Here is a 13,881-nt window from a genome sequence, read left to right on the forward strand (position 1 = left end):
GCCTGTGTTTTTAATCTGTAATACAGGGGTCATAATAATACTTCCTACTGTATGCCACATTGTACTACATATAGAATAGACCAAATTAATATTAATTTTGATAGTGACCATGATGATGGTGATGATGACGAGGAGGAGGAGGATGGGTGGATTTGATGGCTGTGATGATCATGGATGATGACGATGATGATGATGATGATGATGATGATGATGATGATGATGGAGGGGGTGGAGGATGGCTGATGAGGGGATAAAGATCCTCTAGTGAAACAGATCCAGCTTATATGTATGTGAGAATGCTATTCATCTGAATCCTCAGGCTCATCAAGTTTGACACTTTTACTTTTCCTCTCATCCATGGAAAATGAAATCAAATATGTTTAAAAGCTCAGTTAGTACACAATAAGAGTAGCAGAAGGTACATCGGGGCTTAGCAAGGCAAAAAGCAAATTCCCAAGGAGTCCTGCAAGACCTTTGTTGGGTCCCTTGTGAGATTATCCTCTTTTTGGTGCTCACCCTGACAGGCAGAGGAAAATAAGCTAAAATAAGGGTGCAGGGTTGATAGCAGCAGCCAGTTCTGTCTTGCTTCCTAGGGATGAGTTTCCTGCTCATTTATTTTCTCACCAAATATTTCCTGGGCCCCTACTGTGTGTCAGACATGGTGCTAGGCTTTGAAGATGCTAACTTGAATAACGCTCATCCTGCTGTTGAGAGGAGACAGAGAAAAACAAATAAATCAGCTTTGGAGTTCATGTACTCAGGTCACAGAAATTCAGTTTCAGTTGGACTGGCATGGAGCACGAGCATTGGTGTTGTTTTTATAACTCTCCAAGTGATTCTGTTGTGCAGCCAGGAGTGAAAGCCACTGGTGTGTGCAAAGGAACATTGGATGACATCTTGCAGTAACTGAGCTGTTGTCGCATGGGGCCATGTGGATTTTAAGGAAATCATTTAGCTTCTCTTCCTGTGTCTTTATGAGAAATGCCGTCCATAAGGGTTATAACCACCGGCAACACCTCATCTCTTAGGTAGTTGGAATTAAAGGGATAATGAGTGTGGGTGTCCTTTATAGCCTTATAAATGGGTAAGTGAAATTAAAGTTGGTTTTAGACTCTATTAAACATCAGACCTTGATACCCATGGAGTCAGGTCTCACCCTGGGGACTCAGCAAGATCTGGAAAATTCTAGAACCTTACTTATCCCAGGACTGGAACACAGAGTTGAAAGCAGACACCCAGAATCCCACACCTGCCTTCCTCCCTGACTCTGTGTTTAAAACAGTTTGTTCTGCTTCTGCAGAGCAGTGAGCTTGGGGAGGGCACTGCTTTTGCTTCAGAACCAAAGTGGGTGTCTGAAATCTGTTCCTCTCCCCCGGCTGCACACTGCCAAGGAAGCTGGTGCCAGAGGTGGTCAGACTGATCTGACCACGAAAGGGCAGGCTGTCATGGCAGGAGGAGGTAAGTGCAGGAGGGTCAGCCTCTGCTATCCAGCTAGGAACCGGGAAGAACGTGCAGGACCTCGAAACAAAGGGCCATTTGGCATGTCAGATGCCAGGTCCTGGGAGTGTGGCCAAACTCCCCCATCACCTCCTGCCAGTCCCTAAAGCCACCTTAGAAAATCCCAAAGCTAAACGTGAGCCTCTTCAGTGCCTCGCTGTGCAATTATGTTTTGCAAATAACTACTTGCTTTCATCCCTCCGAGGGGTATACAGTATACACCACAGCGGTTTTGGAAGCTTAAGTTTCAGATGCCAGTGGAAATGAAGGTGGCGTAGGGTAACTGCATGAGGTCCATAAAGGACATTGGCGATGTTTTCTCTCCAAAGCGTGACTCATCACTTCCTTCTCATGCAGCTCCCTTGGGCTCAGGATGAATGGGCTGGTTTGAGGAGGGAGGAGGGAATGTGAAATTAGCATGTCAGTAGATCTGGAGATACCATTTTTTACAAAGGATAAGGATCCGATCCCCTTAGGTTTGTGGCAGTGTCCATGTGGTCTAGAGGACAGAGAATGAGGAGAGGGGTCCCTAAACTGTTGGAGTCAGACATGGATAAATGAGCCCTTTACTCCTTGTAGTTCATCCTGTCGTCACAGCAACCCTATGGGATGGTGCTCACGATTCCCATTCCATAAGCAAAGAAACTCATGTCCAGAAGGTTTAGGTAATTACCCATGGTCACATGGCTAGTTAATGCAGAACCAGGACGTGAGCTCAGGTCTTATAGACCCCAGAGCCCATGTTATTCCAGCTATGAAGTTTGACTGGTGTGCATGGAGGGGTAAACTGGAGAGTCTGAACTGAATGTGATAGGCCTAGGGGAGCCACTGGTGACTACAGAGGAGAGGAGTGGTGTGATTAAAGCTGTGCTTTAGGGATTTCAGTCAGGCAGCCGTGAACAAGGCAAGTTGTTGAGATGCTCAAGTCAGGAGTGAACTACGTCTTTTAGAGGGACAGGTATCATAACCCCCTGATGTGAGACACCAGAACTCCTGACCCAGGGGGAAAATATTGAATAATAGTGGGTGAAAATAATAGTGACGTACACTTGTAGAGCACATGATATTTGATGGGTACTGCACTGGGTGATTTTATACAGAGAAATCATTTAATTCTTACAACTTAATGAGGAAGTGCTATCATTGGCAATAGGGTAGTGAGGGGTGAAAAGCTTGGAATCTTTCAGGCAGGCAAACCTGATTCGCTACCTGTGTGATTCTGAAAAAATCATTCTACCTCAGAGTCTACTTATTCATTTGTAAAATGGGGATAATACTAGTACCAGTTTGGCAAGATTGTTGGGGGTGGGATTAAATGAGCTACAACCTAGAAAGTGTTGAGCCACATGACTCTTACAAAGTACTCCTGGCATGTTAGCTGGTATAATTATTACCATTGCTATACCCATTGTACAGATGTGGAAACTGAGGCCTGGAAAGATGAAGTGATTCTTCCCAAGGCTACACAATTTGGATTGGTACCTGGGCAGTCTGATCCCGGAAGTTACACTGCTATCCATTCTGGGGGGAAGAGATTAATGGGGATCAGAAGAGGGTAACAAGAGAGATTCAGCTTGGGCAGGACAGTAGGGATGGCACAGGGCAAGGGGTTTGTACGTACTCTTTCACAGGGGGCTTGTGCCAAGCCAGCTCTTGGCTATTGAATGGCTATCCCTATAATTACCTTTCTCCTTTCTGAAGTTTAATGTGTAGCCATGCCCTCCTTTCTCTACGTAGAGAGCCAGATAAGGCTGCATTTGCTTACAGTTCTGCTCTGTGCTCATGGGTACACGTACATGGATATAATCATGTCTAACTCATAGTACATAGAGCAGAGGTGTTGGAGCATCCCAAACACCACCAACTCCCACATCTAGCATGTTTGACCTCCACCTCTTCACCAATACCAGTTATCCCAAAGAAATGGGACAACTGGTAGTAGGTTGTCTCAGAGATCCTTTTTATTGGGTTCCAACTGTGCCCTTAGCATACGTCCACCTGAGAACTTTCTCCATTCCTCATGTGCTCAGGGCAAGATGCTGATTCCATTGCCTTTTGCAGTCATAATGTAAGTCTAGTGACCGGCTTCCTCAGAGGCATCTTTGCTCCATGGGAATGATTACATTTCTTTTGTAAGTAAGGTTGGAACTTTTCAGTCCCATCCCAAAAGACACCTGACAGTGCTTTAGGTTGATGACTATAATTGTCTTGAGACTTCACTTCTGTGCCGCCTTCTGCTCGTGGATTCTTTATATTGTTGCCTTTCGGGGTATTTAATGAGGCTCTATGGGCAGCTGTTGAGGCTCACAGGACTTATATATTCTCCTTCTTATCAATAAAGGACACACTAAATATATCTGGGCCTTGGATGGTGACGTGGTTCCTCAGGATAGGGGGATGATAATGTTGAACGTTTTTATTTTTTGGACATGACATTCGAGAGCCGTATAAAAAAAATACAGCCTTGGATACTGAATCTCCCCTTTCACTTTGTGTTTACACCAAGGACATTTCTCTTGAGCTTCACTCACACATTCATTCACTCATGCACTCCCTCACCCTCCTTCTCCAGACGGGTCGTGTGCCAAGACTCCTGCCAGATTTTGGGGACAGAGAGATGAGGCCAGCAAAATCTCTGCCCTTAAGCAGTTCGCCACCTTGTTGAGGCGTGATAGAAAGTGATTAATCAATCCAAGAATATTGGATTTCTCCAAAAGCTACTGTGGGGGAAAAGATAATTATCCCAAGTCTTTAAATGTTACCCCATTTAATTGATTTAATGATAGGTAAAATTCATAGAACTGTAACGTTGGAAGCGGCCCAGAAGGCATTTATTCCTGTTTCTTCTCTCTGCCTTCAGGCCGTGCTGCACTCAGATTACCCCCCAACCTCCATGCACTTTAGAAAAGGGGGTTGTTTCTAAGAACGATAGCTTTTAGCCCTTTCAGATAAAACTTCCTAGTCAGTGAGCATCCACAGGGAAGACTATGCAGACTTGTTGAAAGACTTGACATGCACAGCTACTAAGTGTTGTTCTGAAAGACATGAATGGAATCACCTCCTCTTCATGCACACACGCACACACACACGAAATGGAATCCTCGTATTTGTACACTTGAGGGTGTATTAAATGCACATGGTACATACGGAATGCAACATGCAAGCATGGCTGCAATATGATAAGGACCCTTGGAGAATTCTTTCAGTTCCCAGAAAAAAATATATCTCTGCATTTGTCAAATCCTGTTTTGCTGTAATACAGAGCCATACTTTCTGTTTAGTTGGCATTTTTGCACCATGCCAGTGGGTCCACAACATGGTTTAAGCGCCTACTCTATGCAGATCTTCAGTGATCCCAGGAAGGCTGTGGTGGTATGTTGGGAAAGGGGCTGGAAGTGGAACCGGAACCTGAGTTTGGACGCTGACTTAGCCATGGACCATTCTGAGCCTCATTTTCCCCAACCAACAATACCAACTTCATAGGATCATCACGGGATTTGACGAGTTAAGGAGTGTGAAGGTAGTTTGGAAATGGTGCCACTGTGGGCACCACCCACTTTTTTTTCTAAATGGAAGTTTGTTCTCATGATCAGATCATGACTTGGTGAGATGTTAGGACTATTAGAGACCCTTTAACCCAACACAAGTAACCGTGTCACTTCCCAGTGTAAGAGCATTCGGCATCTTGCCCTTATGCTCAGAATAAGGTCTAACATAGCCTCTGAGGCTGTACGTGATGGGGTTTTTGCCAAGCTCTTCAACATCATCTCACCCCCCCCCTACATCACAGGCCATCATGCATTTATCTCCAGTTCCTGGAATAGTCAAGATGTATTCTCAGGGCTTCTCTGACTATACTGTCCACTGGCTTCCCCTCTTCTGTACCTGGGTATTCCTTCAACACCCCCTTATGCCTCTCTCAGCCCCCAGTCCATAGACGTTGCTCTTCTTCACTTTCCTTCCAGGTCTATGAAGGCAGAGGCCATGTCTGTTTGTCTTATAAATCATCATTTCTGCAAGCTCTAACATGTTGTTGCCATGTAATTAGGCGTTCAACAAATATTTATTGACTGAACAGAGAGATGTCCACCTAGCATTTATCATACTCTATATTACACAGGAATCTAGAGTTCAAGTGAATCTAGAGTTCAAGACTTTAGAAACACTCCTAAAATTGGCTTAAGTGAACATGGAACTTGTGGCTTACATAACCAACAGGTCCAGAGTAAATGGCTCCAGGCACGACTGACTCCAGATGCCCCAAGTATGTCATCGGGAACCTCCTTCTATTTCCTGTTGTTGTTTTATTTCTGTTGGCTTCATTTTCCAGTCATGAGCTTGGGGGCCAGATAGAGTTCATTCTATTGGACCCATCTGAACCCAGAGGGGTGGTGGTGAGATGAACTAGAGGAAAAATGAAGCTGGCAAAATAACAGATGTCCTTCACTCTTCCGGGCTGTGGGCTTCAAGTTCAGGGACCTCTCTCATCCCTGTGTTTCCAGTATCTGTTCCAGAGTCTGGCATACGGTAGGTGCTCCGGAATGTTTGTGAATGAACAGATGTGGGATTTATTTTCCCTCACTTCTAGGAAGGAGCTTCTTTAAGCCAACAAAGGCAGATGGTTGTGCATAAACTGCCTTCGGCCTCATCCTCTGTTTTGCTTTCTTTTTACCTGTTGGCAGGATCCAACGTCTACCTTCTTCCAGTTTGGAGCGTCCATCCAGCAGCAAGTCACCGTCATGCTGAAGATCATGCAGGATTATGACTGGCATGTTTTCTCCCTGGTGACCACCATCTTCCCTGGCTACAGGGACTTCATCGGCTTCATCAAGACCACGGTGGACAACAGCTTTGTGGGCTGGGACATGCAGAACGTGATCACACTGGACACGTCCTTCGAGGATGCAAAGACACAAGTCCAGTTGAAGAAGATCCACTCCTCCGTCATCTTGCTCTACTGTTCCAAAGACGAGGCCGTCCTCATCCTGAGTGAGGCCCGCTCCCTCGGCCTCACTGGGTACGATTTCTTCTGGATCGTCCCCAGCTTGGTCTCGGGGAATACGGAGCTCATCCCCAAAGAGTTTCCATCGGGACTTATTTCTGTCTCCTACGATGACTGGGACTACAGCCTGGAGGAAAGGGTGAGGGACGGCCTGGGCATCCTGACCACTGCTGCATCTTCCATGTTGGACAAGTTCTCCTACATCCCCGAGGCCAAGGCCAGCTGCTACGGGCAGATGGAGAAGCCAGAGGTCCCACTGCACACGCTGCACCAGTAAGAGGGGCTCTTTGCTTGTCCGCCAAAGTGGAATCAGAGTTTTGTTGTTGTTTGTTTAAATACTAAAAACGATATGTACTCATTGCTGAAAATGTGCACTGAAAATAGAGAATGTTGTGTGTGTGCCTGTGGGATTTGTTGGTTTGTTCTCTCCCCTCTTCCTCTCGTCTCATCTCCTTTTGTTGTTAAGTAACATCATCCTTGGTTTTCTGCAACTTACTTTTTTTACTCAACGTATACCCTGGAAACCTGCACCTGAGATCTGTTTGTCTGTCTATCTATCTATCTATCCGTCCTCTATCTATAGCTATATCTTAAGTATGTGTGTATATATAGATATATGTATGTATATACATGCCTATCTATATACACATGTATGAATATATGTAGATGTATGTATACATACATGTGCATGTGAATATGCACAGATATATGTAGATATACATATGTATGTGTATATATAGATATGTATGTATGAATATCTACGTTCTTTGTAAACTGCACATTGCATTCCTCAATAGGGATATACCATGATTTATTTATCCAATCTTCATAATAATAGAAATTTATGTTGTTTCAGCTTTTTTTCCATTAGAAACTAAACTGCAGTGATAATCATCCTTACCTGTCTCTTCGTGCACATGTGCAAATGTTTTTCTAGGGTTGATTCTAAGAAGTAGAGTTTTGTGGTCATGGAACAAGTGCATTTTAAAATTTAAGTGTCTATTGCCAAATTGTCCCACAAAGTGACTATATATTTTATGTTCACACTAGCATTTTGTGAAATCACTCGACTTCCCACATCCTCACCAACACGTTACATGTTGGGGAAAGTGCCCACACTGGTGCTCCTAGTCTCAGAGTTTGTATCTGAATTTCCTTCCTTCATATGGCCTAAGTGTTTGTTTTTTTGTTTTTTTTTTTTTTGCGGTACATGGGCCTCTCCCGTTGCGGAGCACAGGCTCCGGACGCGCAGGCCCAGCGGCCATGGCTCACGGGCCCAGCCGCTCCGCGCCATGTGGGATCTTCCCGGACCGGGGCACGAACCCGTGTCCCCTGCATCGGCAGGCGGACTCTCAACCACTGTGCCACCAGGGAAGCCCATGGCCTGAGTGTTTTTGTAGGCTGTTGGAAATCTTGGCAGACATCACTTTTAAATCTGCATTGTATTCCATCATATGGCTGTATCATAATTTAGTTAACTACTCCCATCTTGGTGGACATTTAAGTTAAATTTGATGTTTCCGAGAAGTGTCATTGTTCTTTGTGGGCCATCATTATGGCTCAGCTGTTGAGATTTAGAATGATCACTCCTACACCCATTCTGCGTGTGTTTGCCTGATGTTCGTTGATTTAATCCATGCTCATTCTTCAGATAAGCAGTGTAGCACCATGATTAAGGGACTGGGCTGTGGAGTTGGACTTGTTAGGGTTCAAATCTTGTCTTGTCCACTTTCCATGTGACTTGGACAATCATTTTATCTTTCTGGGCCTCAGTTGTTCATTGCAAAATGATGGGGTGTTTTTTGTTTTTGTTTCTTCTTTTTTTTGTAATTTTTATTTATTTTTGGCTGCTTTGGGTCTTCGTTGCTGTGCGCAGGCTTTCTCTAGTTGCGGCCAGCGGGGACTACTCTTTGTTGCGGTGCGCGGGCTTCTCATTGCGGTGGCTTCTCCCGTTGTGGAGCACAGGCTCTAGGCACGTGGGCTCAGTAGTTGTGGCACATGGGCTCAGTAGTTGTGGCTTACGGGCTTAGTTGCTCTGCGGCATGTGGGATCTTCCTGGACCAGGGATTGCCTAGATGGTGGTTCTTTCACTTCAACATGCATGAGAGTCACTGGGAGGGCTTGATAAAACAAGACTGCTGGGCCCCATGCTCAGAGTTTCTAATTCAGTAGCTCTGGAGTGGGCTCTAAGAATTTGCAATTCTAGCAAGTTCCTGGGTGATGACGATGTTGCTGGTCTGGGGAACATGCATTGAGAACCAATGTTCTAGGGGTTGTCCTGAGTATGAAATGAGGTGATGCATGAAGAGTGCCCCTTAGCATGGGTGCCTCGCACCTGGCAATTATTTAATGACTGTCGGAGTGAGCAGTGAAGTTGCTTTGGTCATCAGAAAGTATAGTCAGCAGACCAGGTGAGTTTATTATCAGTAGAATAACATGTCACTCTAAAATGTCTCTGGAAGGTTTTAGGACTCTGAATCTGCTACAGTTCAGGGATAATCTCTGGTCTGCAGCTAGTGGGGTGTCTGTGTGTGTGTGTGTGTGTGCGTGCGTGCGTGCGTGCGTGCGTGTGTGTGTGTGTGTGTGTGTGTGTGTGTGTGATGGAGGAGGCTTAAAGATTTTACCTGAAACTGACATTTATCCGAAAAATGAACTCTTAGGTTAGGAAATCATGGTCCTTTGAAATTTTCCCTTCCTCTCTCCTCTTTCCCTCTTTAATGATCTTGTTTCTACGTTGCTACTTTCAGCATTTTTAATAATTGTCCAGGTATCAGGAAGGAACTAGGATAAATTGGTATGAGTCACGGGAGTGTCTTACAGAGGCAGGATTGCTGCCAGCCCAAATGAATTCTCACTTCCCATAATAAGTGCCTTGCAGCTGGAATATTCGTATAATTCTGATGGAAACATAACTCAATTGTAGGGCAATTGAAATATAATATATACAGGAAGAGGAACTTGAGAAGGATAATTGGCAAGACATTCAGATCTCTTTCTAGTGACCACCCTGAATTCCACTCCTTAAAAAAAAAAAATTCTACTCCTGTGAAATCCTGGTGTGCTCTTTCCAGGAGTTATGCTTTGAATGCAGCAATGTTGTAGGTGGTATTTCAGCCGCAGAGAAGTAATGCATTAAGTGTGGTAAGCCGTCATCCACCGCCTGGTTTTTTTTTTGTTTTTTGTTTTGCGGCATGCTGGCCTCTCACTGTTGTGGCCTCTCCCGTTGCAGAGCACAGGCTCCGGACGCTCAGGCTCAGCGGCCATGGCTCACAGGCCCAGCCGCTCCGCGGCATGTGGGATCTTCCCGGACTGGGACAGCGGCCGTGGCTCACGGGCCCAGCCGCTCCACGGCATGTGGGATATTCCCGGACTGGGGCATGAACCCGTGTCCCCTGCATCGGCAGGCGGACTCTCAACCACTGCGCCACCAGGGAAGCCCCCACCGCCTGGTTTTAATGAAACATTTCTCCACCCTTGGAGCACTGGTGGCGCTCAGCCACAGTGTGTAGGGCTCAACCAGTATGTGGGTTCTTCGCCACACTTCCCCACTAGCACAGTGTTCCTTAAGCCCACCCAGGAAAGAGTGGGACCTTGCGAAGCAAGACAAGGACCAGGAGCTGGAGAGAGCCCCAAGACGCAGTTTTTAAGAAAAGGATTAAGGGCACTATATCTCTATCCTCCATCCATCACTCCTTCTATCCAGCGAACCCTGTGCTAGCCTCTGGAATCATACATGAGTTAACATATAACTTCTCAAAGAATGTACAGTCTGATGAAGATGGGGGAAATTCGTCTAAAGACAAACTCAGGTAACAAGGGCTTTTTTTTTTTTTTTTTTTTTTTTTGCGGTACGCGGGCCTCTCACTGTTGTGGCCTCTCCCGTTGCGGAGCACAGGCTCCGGACGCGCAGGCTCAGCGGCTACGGCTCATGGGCCCAGCCGCTCCGCGGCATGTGGGATCTTCCCGGACCGGGGCACGAACCCATGTCCCCTGCATCGGCAGGCGGACTCTCAACCACTGCACCACCAGGGAAGCGCAACAAGGACTTTTTTTAACATAGAAAAGAAAAGAATAGTAAAAAAAGTAGAGTCTAGCAAGAGGGAGAAGATATGGGAACATATGTATATGTATAGCTGATTCACTTTGTTATAAAGCAGAAACCAGCACACCATTGTAAAGCAATTCTACTCCAATAAAGATGTTAAAAAAAAAAGTACAGAGTCTGATGAAACACCCACCCCCATACTCACCCCAGAGAACAAAGTGAACATGTCATATTTGTTTCAAGTTTTTAAAAGAAATAAAACATTTCTGATAATGTAGAAAGTCCTGATTATACCTCTCCCCAGCCCCACTCTTCTCCCTTTCTCTCCATGAGAGAGAAAAACACCACAGTGAATTTGGTATGTATCTAAATCCATGTGCATGTTTTGTACTTTTGATACAGATACAGTGCGACCTTAGACCCAATGGGTAGTTCTTTTTAATATCATAAGTGGTATCTAATGTGCTGGAATTTCCTTTACCTCAACCTATGGCTCAAGCATGATCTATGAGGACACATATAAAACTAGTGTATTCATCTTAGTTGCTTTTTTGTATTCTGTTGTATGTGTTCTATCTTTTATTTAATCAGCCCCCTTTGATGGACATTTAGGTTGTTGACAGTAAGGAATCTTCAGTCTGGGTAGCTCAAGGCAGAGAACACATGTGTCTGCAACCTGATTCGGACCCATCAGCTTGAGTTAGGAGTTCTCACTTAAAGCTTTAAAAAGTTACATTTTCAGCTGGTTTAAAAAGTCTCATTTTGCAAAGCATCTGTAAACAAATAGCTCTCATCACTCCCACTCTGCAGTAGGGAGGATGCAAATAGCTTCAGAAGAGGTTCAGGTGAAGTCACGCCTGATGGTTTCATGGTGAGTTGCTGAGGGATCGGGGGTCCTGCTTTGACTGGTTGAGTTCTACATCTTGGGGCTAACTAGGTGTGTCCCTCAGTGGCCTTCACGGACGTTGCTTGTAATCTTATACACAGAGTTTGTACAGTTAAAATATTGTCACAGTGGTTTACTGCTCACAGTGATGGACCAGGTACAAAGGGTCTGCTTGCCGGGTTAATGATCCTACCATGGACCTGTGTCTGTTCTTGTTTCAGAAAAAAAAAAGTGGGGAAAAGGGGAAATGTTCTTTATGTTTAATATTCTGGTTTTACAGAAGGCACTTTGAAAAGAGCAGTCAGCGTTTTCCAAAGTTCAAAAATAGCTCAGCCATGTTATGTAACCGCCTCCTTGCTACTGCAGAGTTATTAAACATCTGTTCCTTCACCAAGCACAGAGCACATCGCTGGCAACTCCTGGATCTGTGAGGGTAAACCATTACCTGTTTTGTTGGCATGGAACTTAGGCTGCTCTGTCCAGTTCTGTCCCAAGAACATCTCCGGTTCACTAGCGGATGGGGCCCCTCCGGAGGCAGCACGACATCATGGTCAAGAGTGTGGGTACTTGGGAGTTCCCTGGCCGTCCAGTGGTTAGCACTCCGTGCTGTCACTGCTGAGGGCCCGGGTTTGATCCCTGGTCAGGGAACTAAGATGCCACAAGCCGTGGGGTGCAGCCAGAAAAATTTGATGAAAAAAAAGTGTGGGCACTGGAGACAGGCTGCCTTGTTTGAATCCCTGATCTGAACTCTCCTAGTTTCAAGACTTCGGCCAAGTCACTTGATTCCTCCAAGTCTGCTCCCTCGGATGTAACCTGGGGATAAGAAAACTGTTGTCCTGTAGGCTAGAGCCTGGCATATGGAAAGCAATCTGTAGATGGTTACCATTGTTGGTAAAATGTGTGTGCACATCTGTGTGTTTCCTCTTCCACTTTTACATTTATGAAGGAGGAGGTCATAGAAGGGAGACGGTGGATGCTTTTAAGACTTAAACGCTCTTGCCAAAGGATTAGCTTGGGAGGAGCGTGGCCAGTGGGAAGAAGGGTAGAGAAAAAAGTGGAGAAAAGTTCACGGGCTGAGTGCCAGCTTGGTTTTGAATTAGCCACATACTTACCAAGTATAAGTTACTAACCACTCCGAACTCAGGCTTTTTTCCTAAAATGCCCATGTGTCTGTGTGTGTGTGTCTGTGTGTCTGTGTGTGTGTGAGAGAGAGAGAGAGAGAGAGAGAGAGAGAGAGAGAGAGGGAGAGGGAGGGAGGGAGGGAGGGAGGGAAGGAGGGAGGGAGGGGGGGGGAGAGAGAGTCATTTCTTCATACTGTAGGAGAATTAAATGAAAGCATATATGTAAAACAGTTATCATTGTGCCTGGCATGTAGTAGGCATTACACAAACAACTGTGAAGTCATTATTCTTATGATGATGATTATCATCATTATTATTACTTTAATTTATACGTGTTATACTGCAAGCTGTACAGAGACAAGGAAGTGAGAGATGGAGGTATATTTCAATCTTGTTTGTTACCGATTGAGTTGTGACTCTGTGTCCTGTAGCTCGGCTCCCCTTTCAGTTGTGGAGGAGGATGTGGCAGTCGCTGCACTGGAAGTCAAATAGAAGCGCTCAGGTAGATCTACAGCCCCAACCAGGGGAAAAAGAACATCTTCTTCGGGAGAGCTATGAATCACTATTAAAGGGAAGTTATTTGGTTTTAATTGATGGTACCTGGCTTGACCATTTATGTGTTTTACATTAACTTCTTGATTTATAAAGTCCAGCTTCTGCTTTAAGAAGCAACAGCATTGTAAATTATCACCCTGACAGGAAGGGAAATGGAAGGAAGATAAATAAGGGAGAGTAAATTTAATTCATATCCAATTTACATTGATACTTTTTTCAATCTTCCTTTCTGAAATATCCATAGGAAAACTTCCTGGTTTAATGACCCGTTAAGAGACTGATCTGAACCTGGTTGGCATATTTGTATTTGATAATCAGAATTATCACTGTTGGTTTTTTTTTTTTTTTTTTTTTTTTTGCGGTACGCGGGCCTCTCACTGTTGTGGTCTCTCCCGTTGCGGAGCACAGGCTCCGGGTGCGCAGGCTCAGCGGCCATGGCTCACGGGCCCAGCCGCTCCGCGGCATGTGGGATCTTCCCGGACCAGGGCACGAACCCGTGTCCCCTGCATCGGCAGGCGGACTCCCAACCACTGCGCCACCAGGGAAGCCCTGGTTTCTTTTTTAATGCCAATAAAGAGGCCTGCGCAGTTATAATTCTCTGCGTTATAACGTCCCTGGGTGAATGTAATAACTCTGCAAATATTTATCTGTGGGATCAGCATATGCTCAACAAACATTTCTGGCGATGACACCAGGTACCCAGGAGACCAAGCCATCCTCTGGGCCTGTGCTGTAAATCTGATTGGGAGTCTGGACTCAGGAAAGGGGGAAAAGA

General features: G+C 45.3%; 1 protein-coding gene across 2 annotated transcripts in view; it reads left to right on the forward strand.

The window, feature by feature from the left end:
- GRIN2A (glutamate ionotropic receptor NMDA type subunit 2A) overlaps positions 1–13,881 on the forward strand; it is a 364,343-nt gene that overhangs the window by 204,884 nt on the left and 145,578 nt on the right. For both annotated transcript variants that reach the window (XM_073792321.1, XM_019928628.2), the window contains exon 2: positions 6,180–6,772. In XM_073792321.1, coding sequence (XP_073648422.1) covers positions 6,180–6,772 — 593 coding nt within the window. The remainder of the gene's footprint in view (positions 1–6,179; positions 6,773–13,881) is intronic.

Source organism: Tursiops truncatus, chromosome 15 (genome assembly GCF_011762595.2).
Source record: "Tursiops truncatus isolate mTurTru1 chromosome 15, mTurTru1.mat.Y, whole genome shotgun sequence".
NCBI classification, from domain to species: domain Eukaryota; kingdom Metazoa; phylum Chordata; class Mammalia; order Artiodactyla; family Delphinidae; genus Tursiops; species Tursiops truncatus.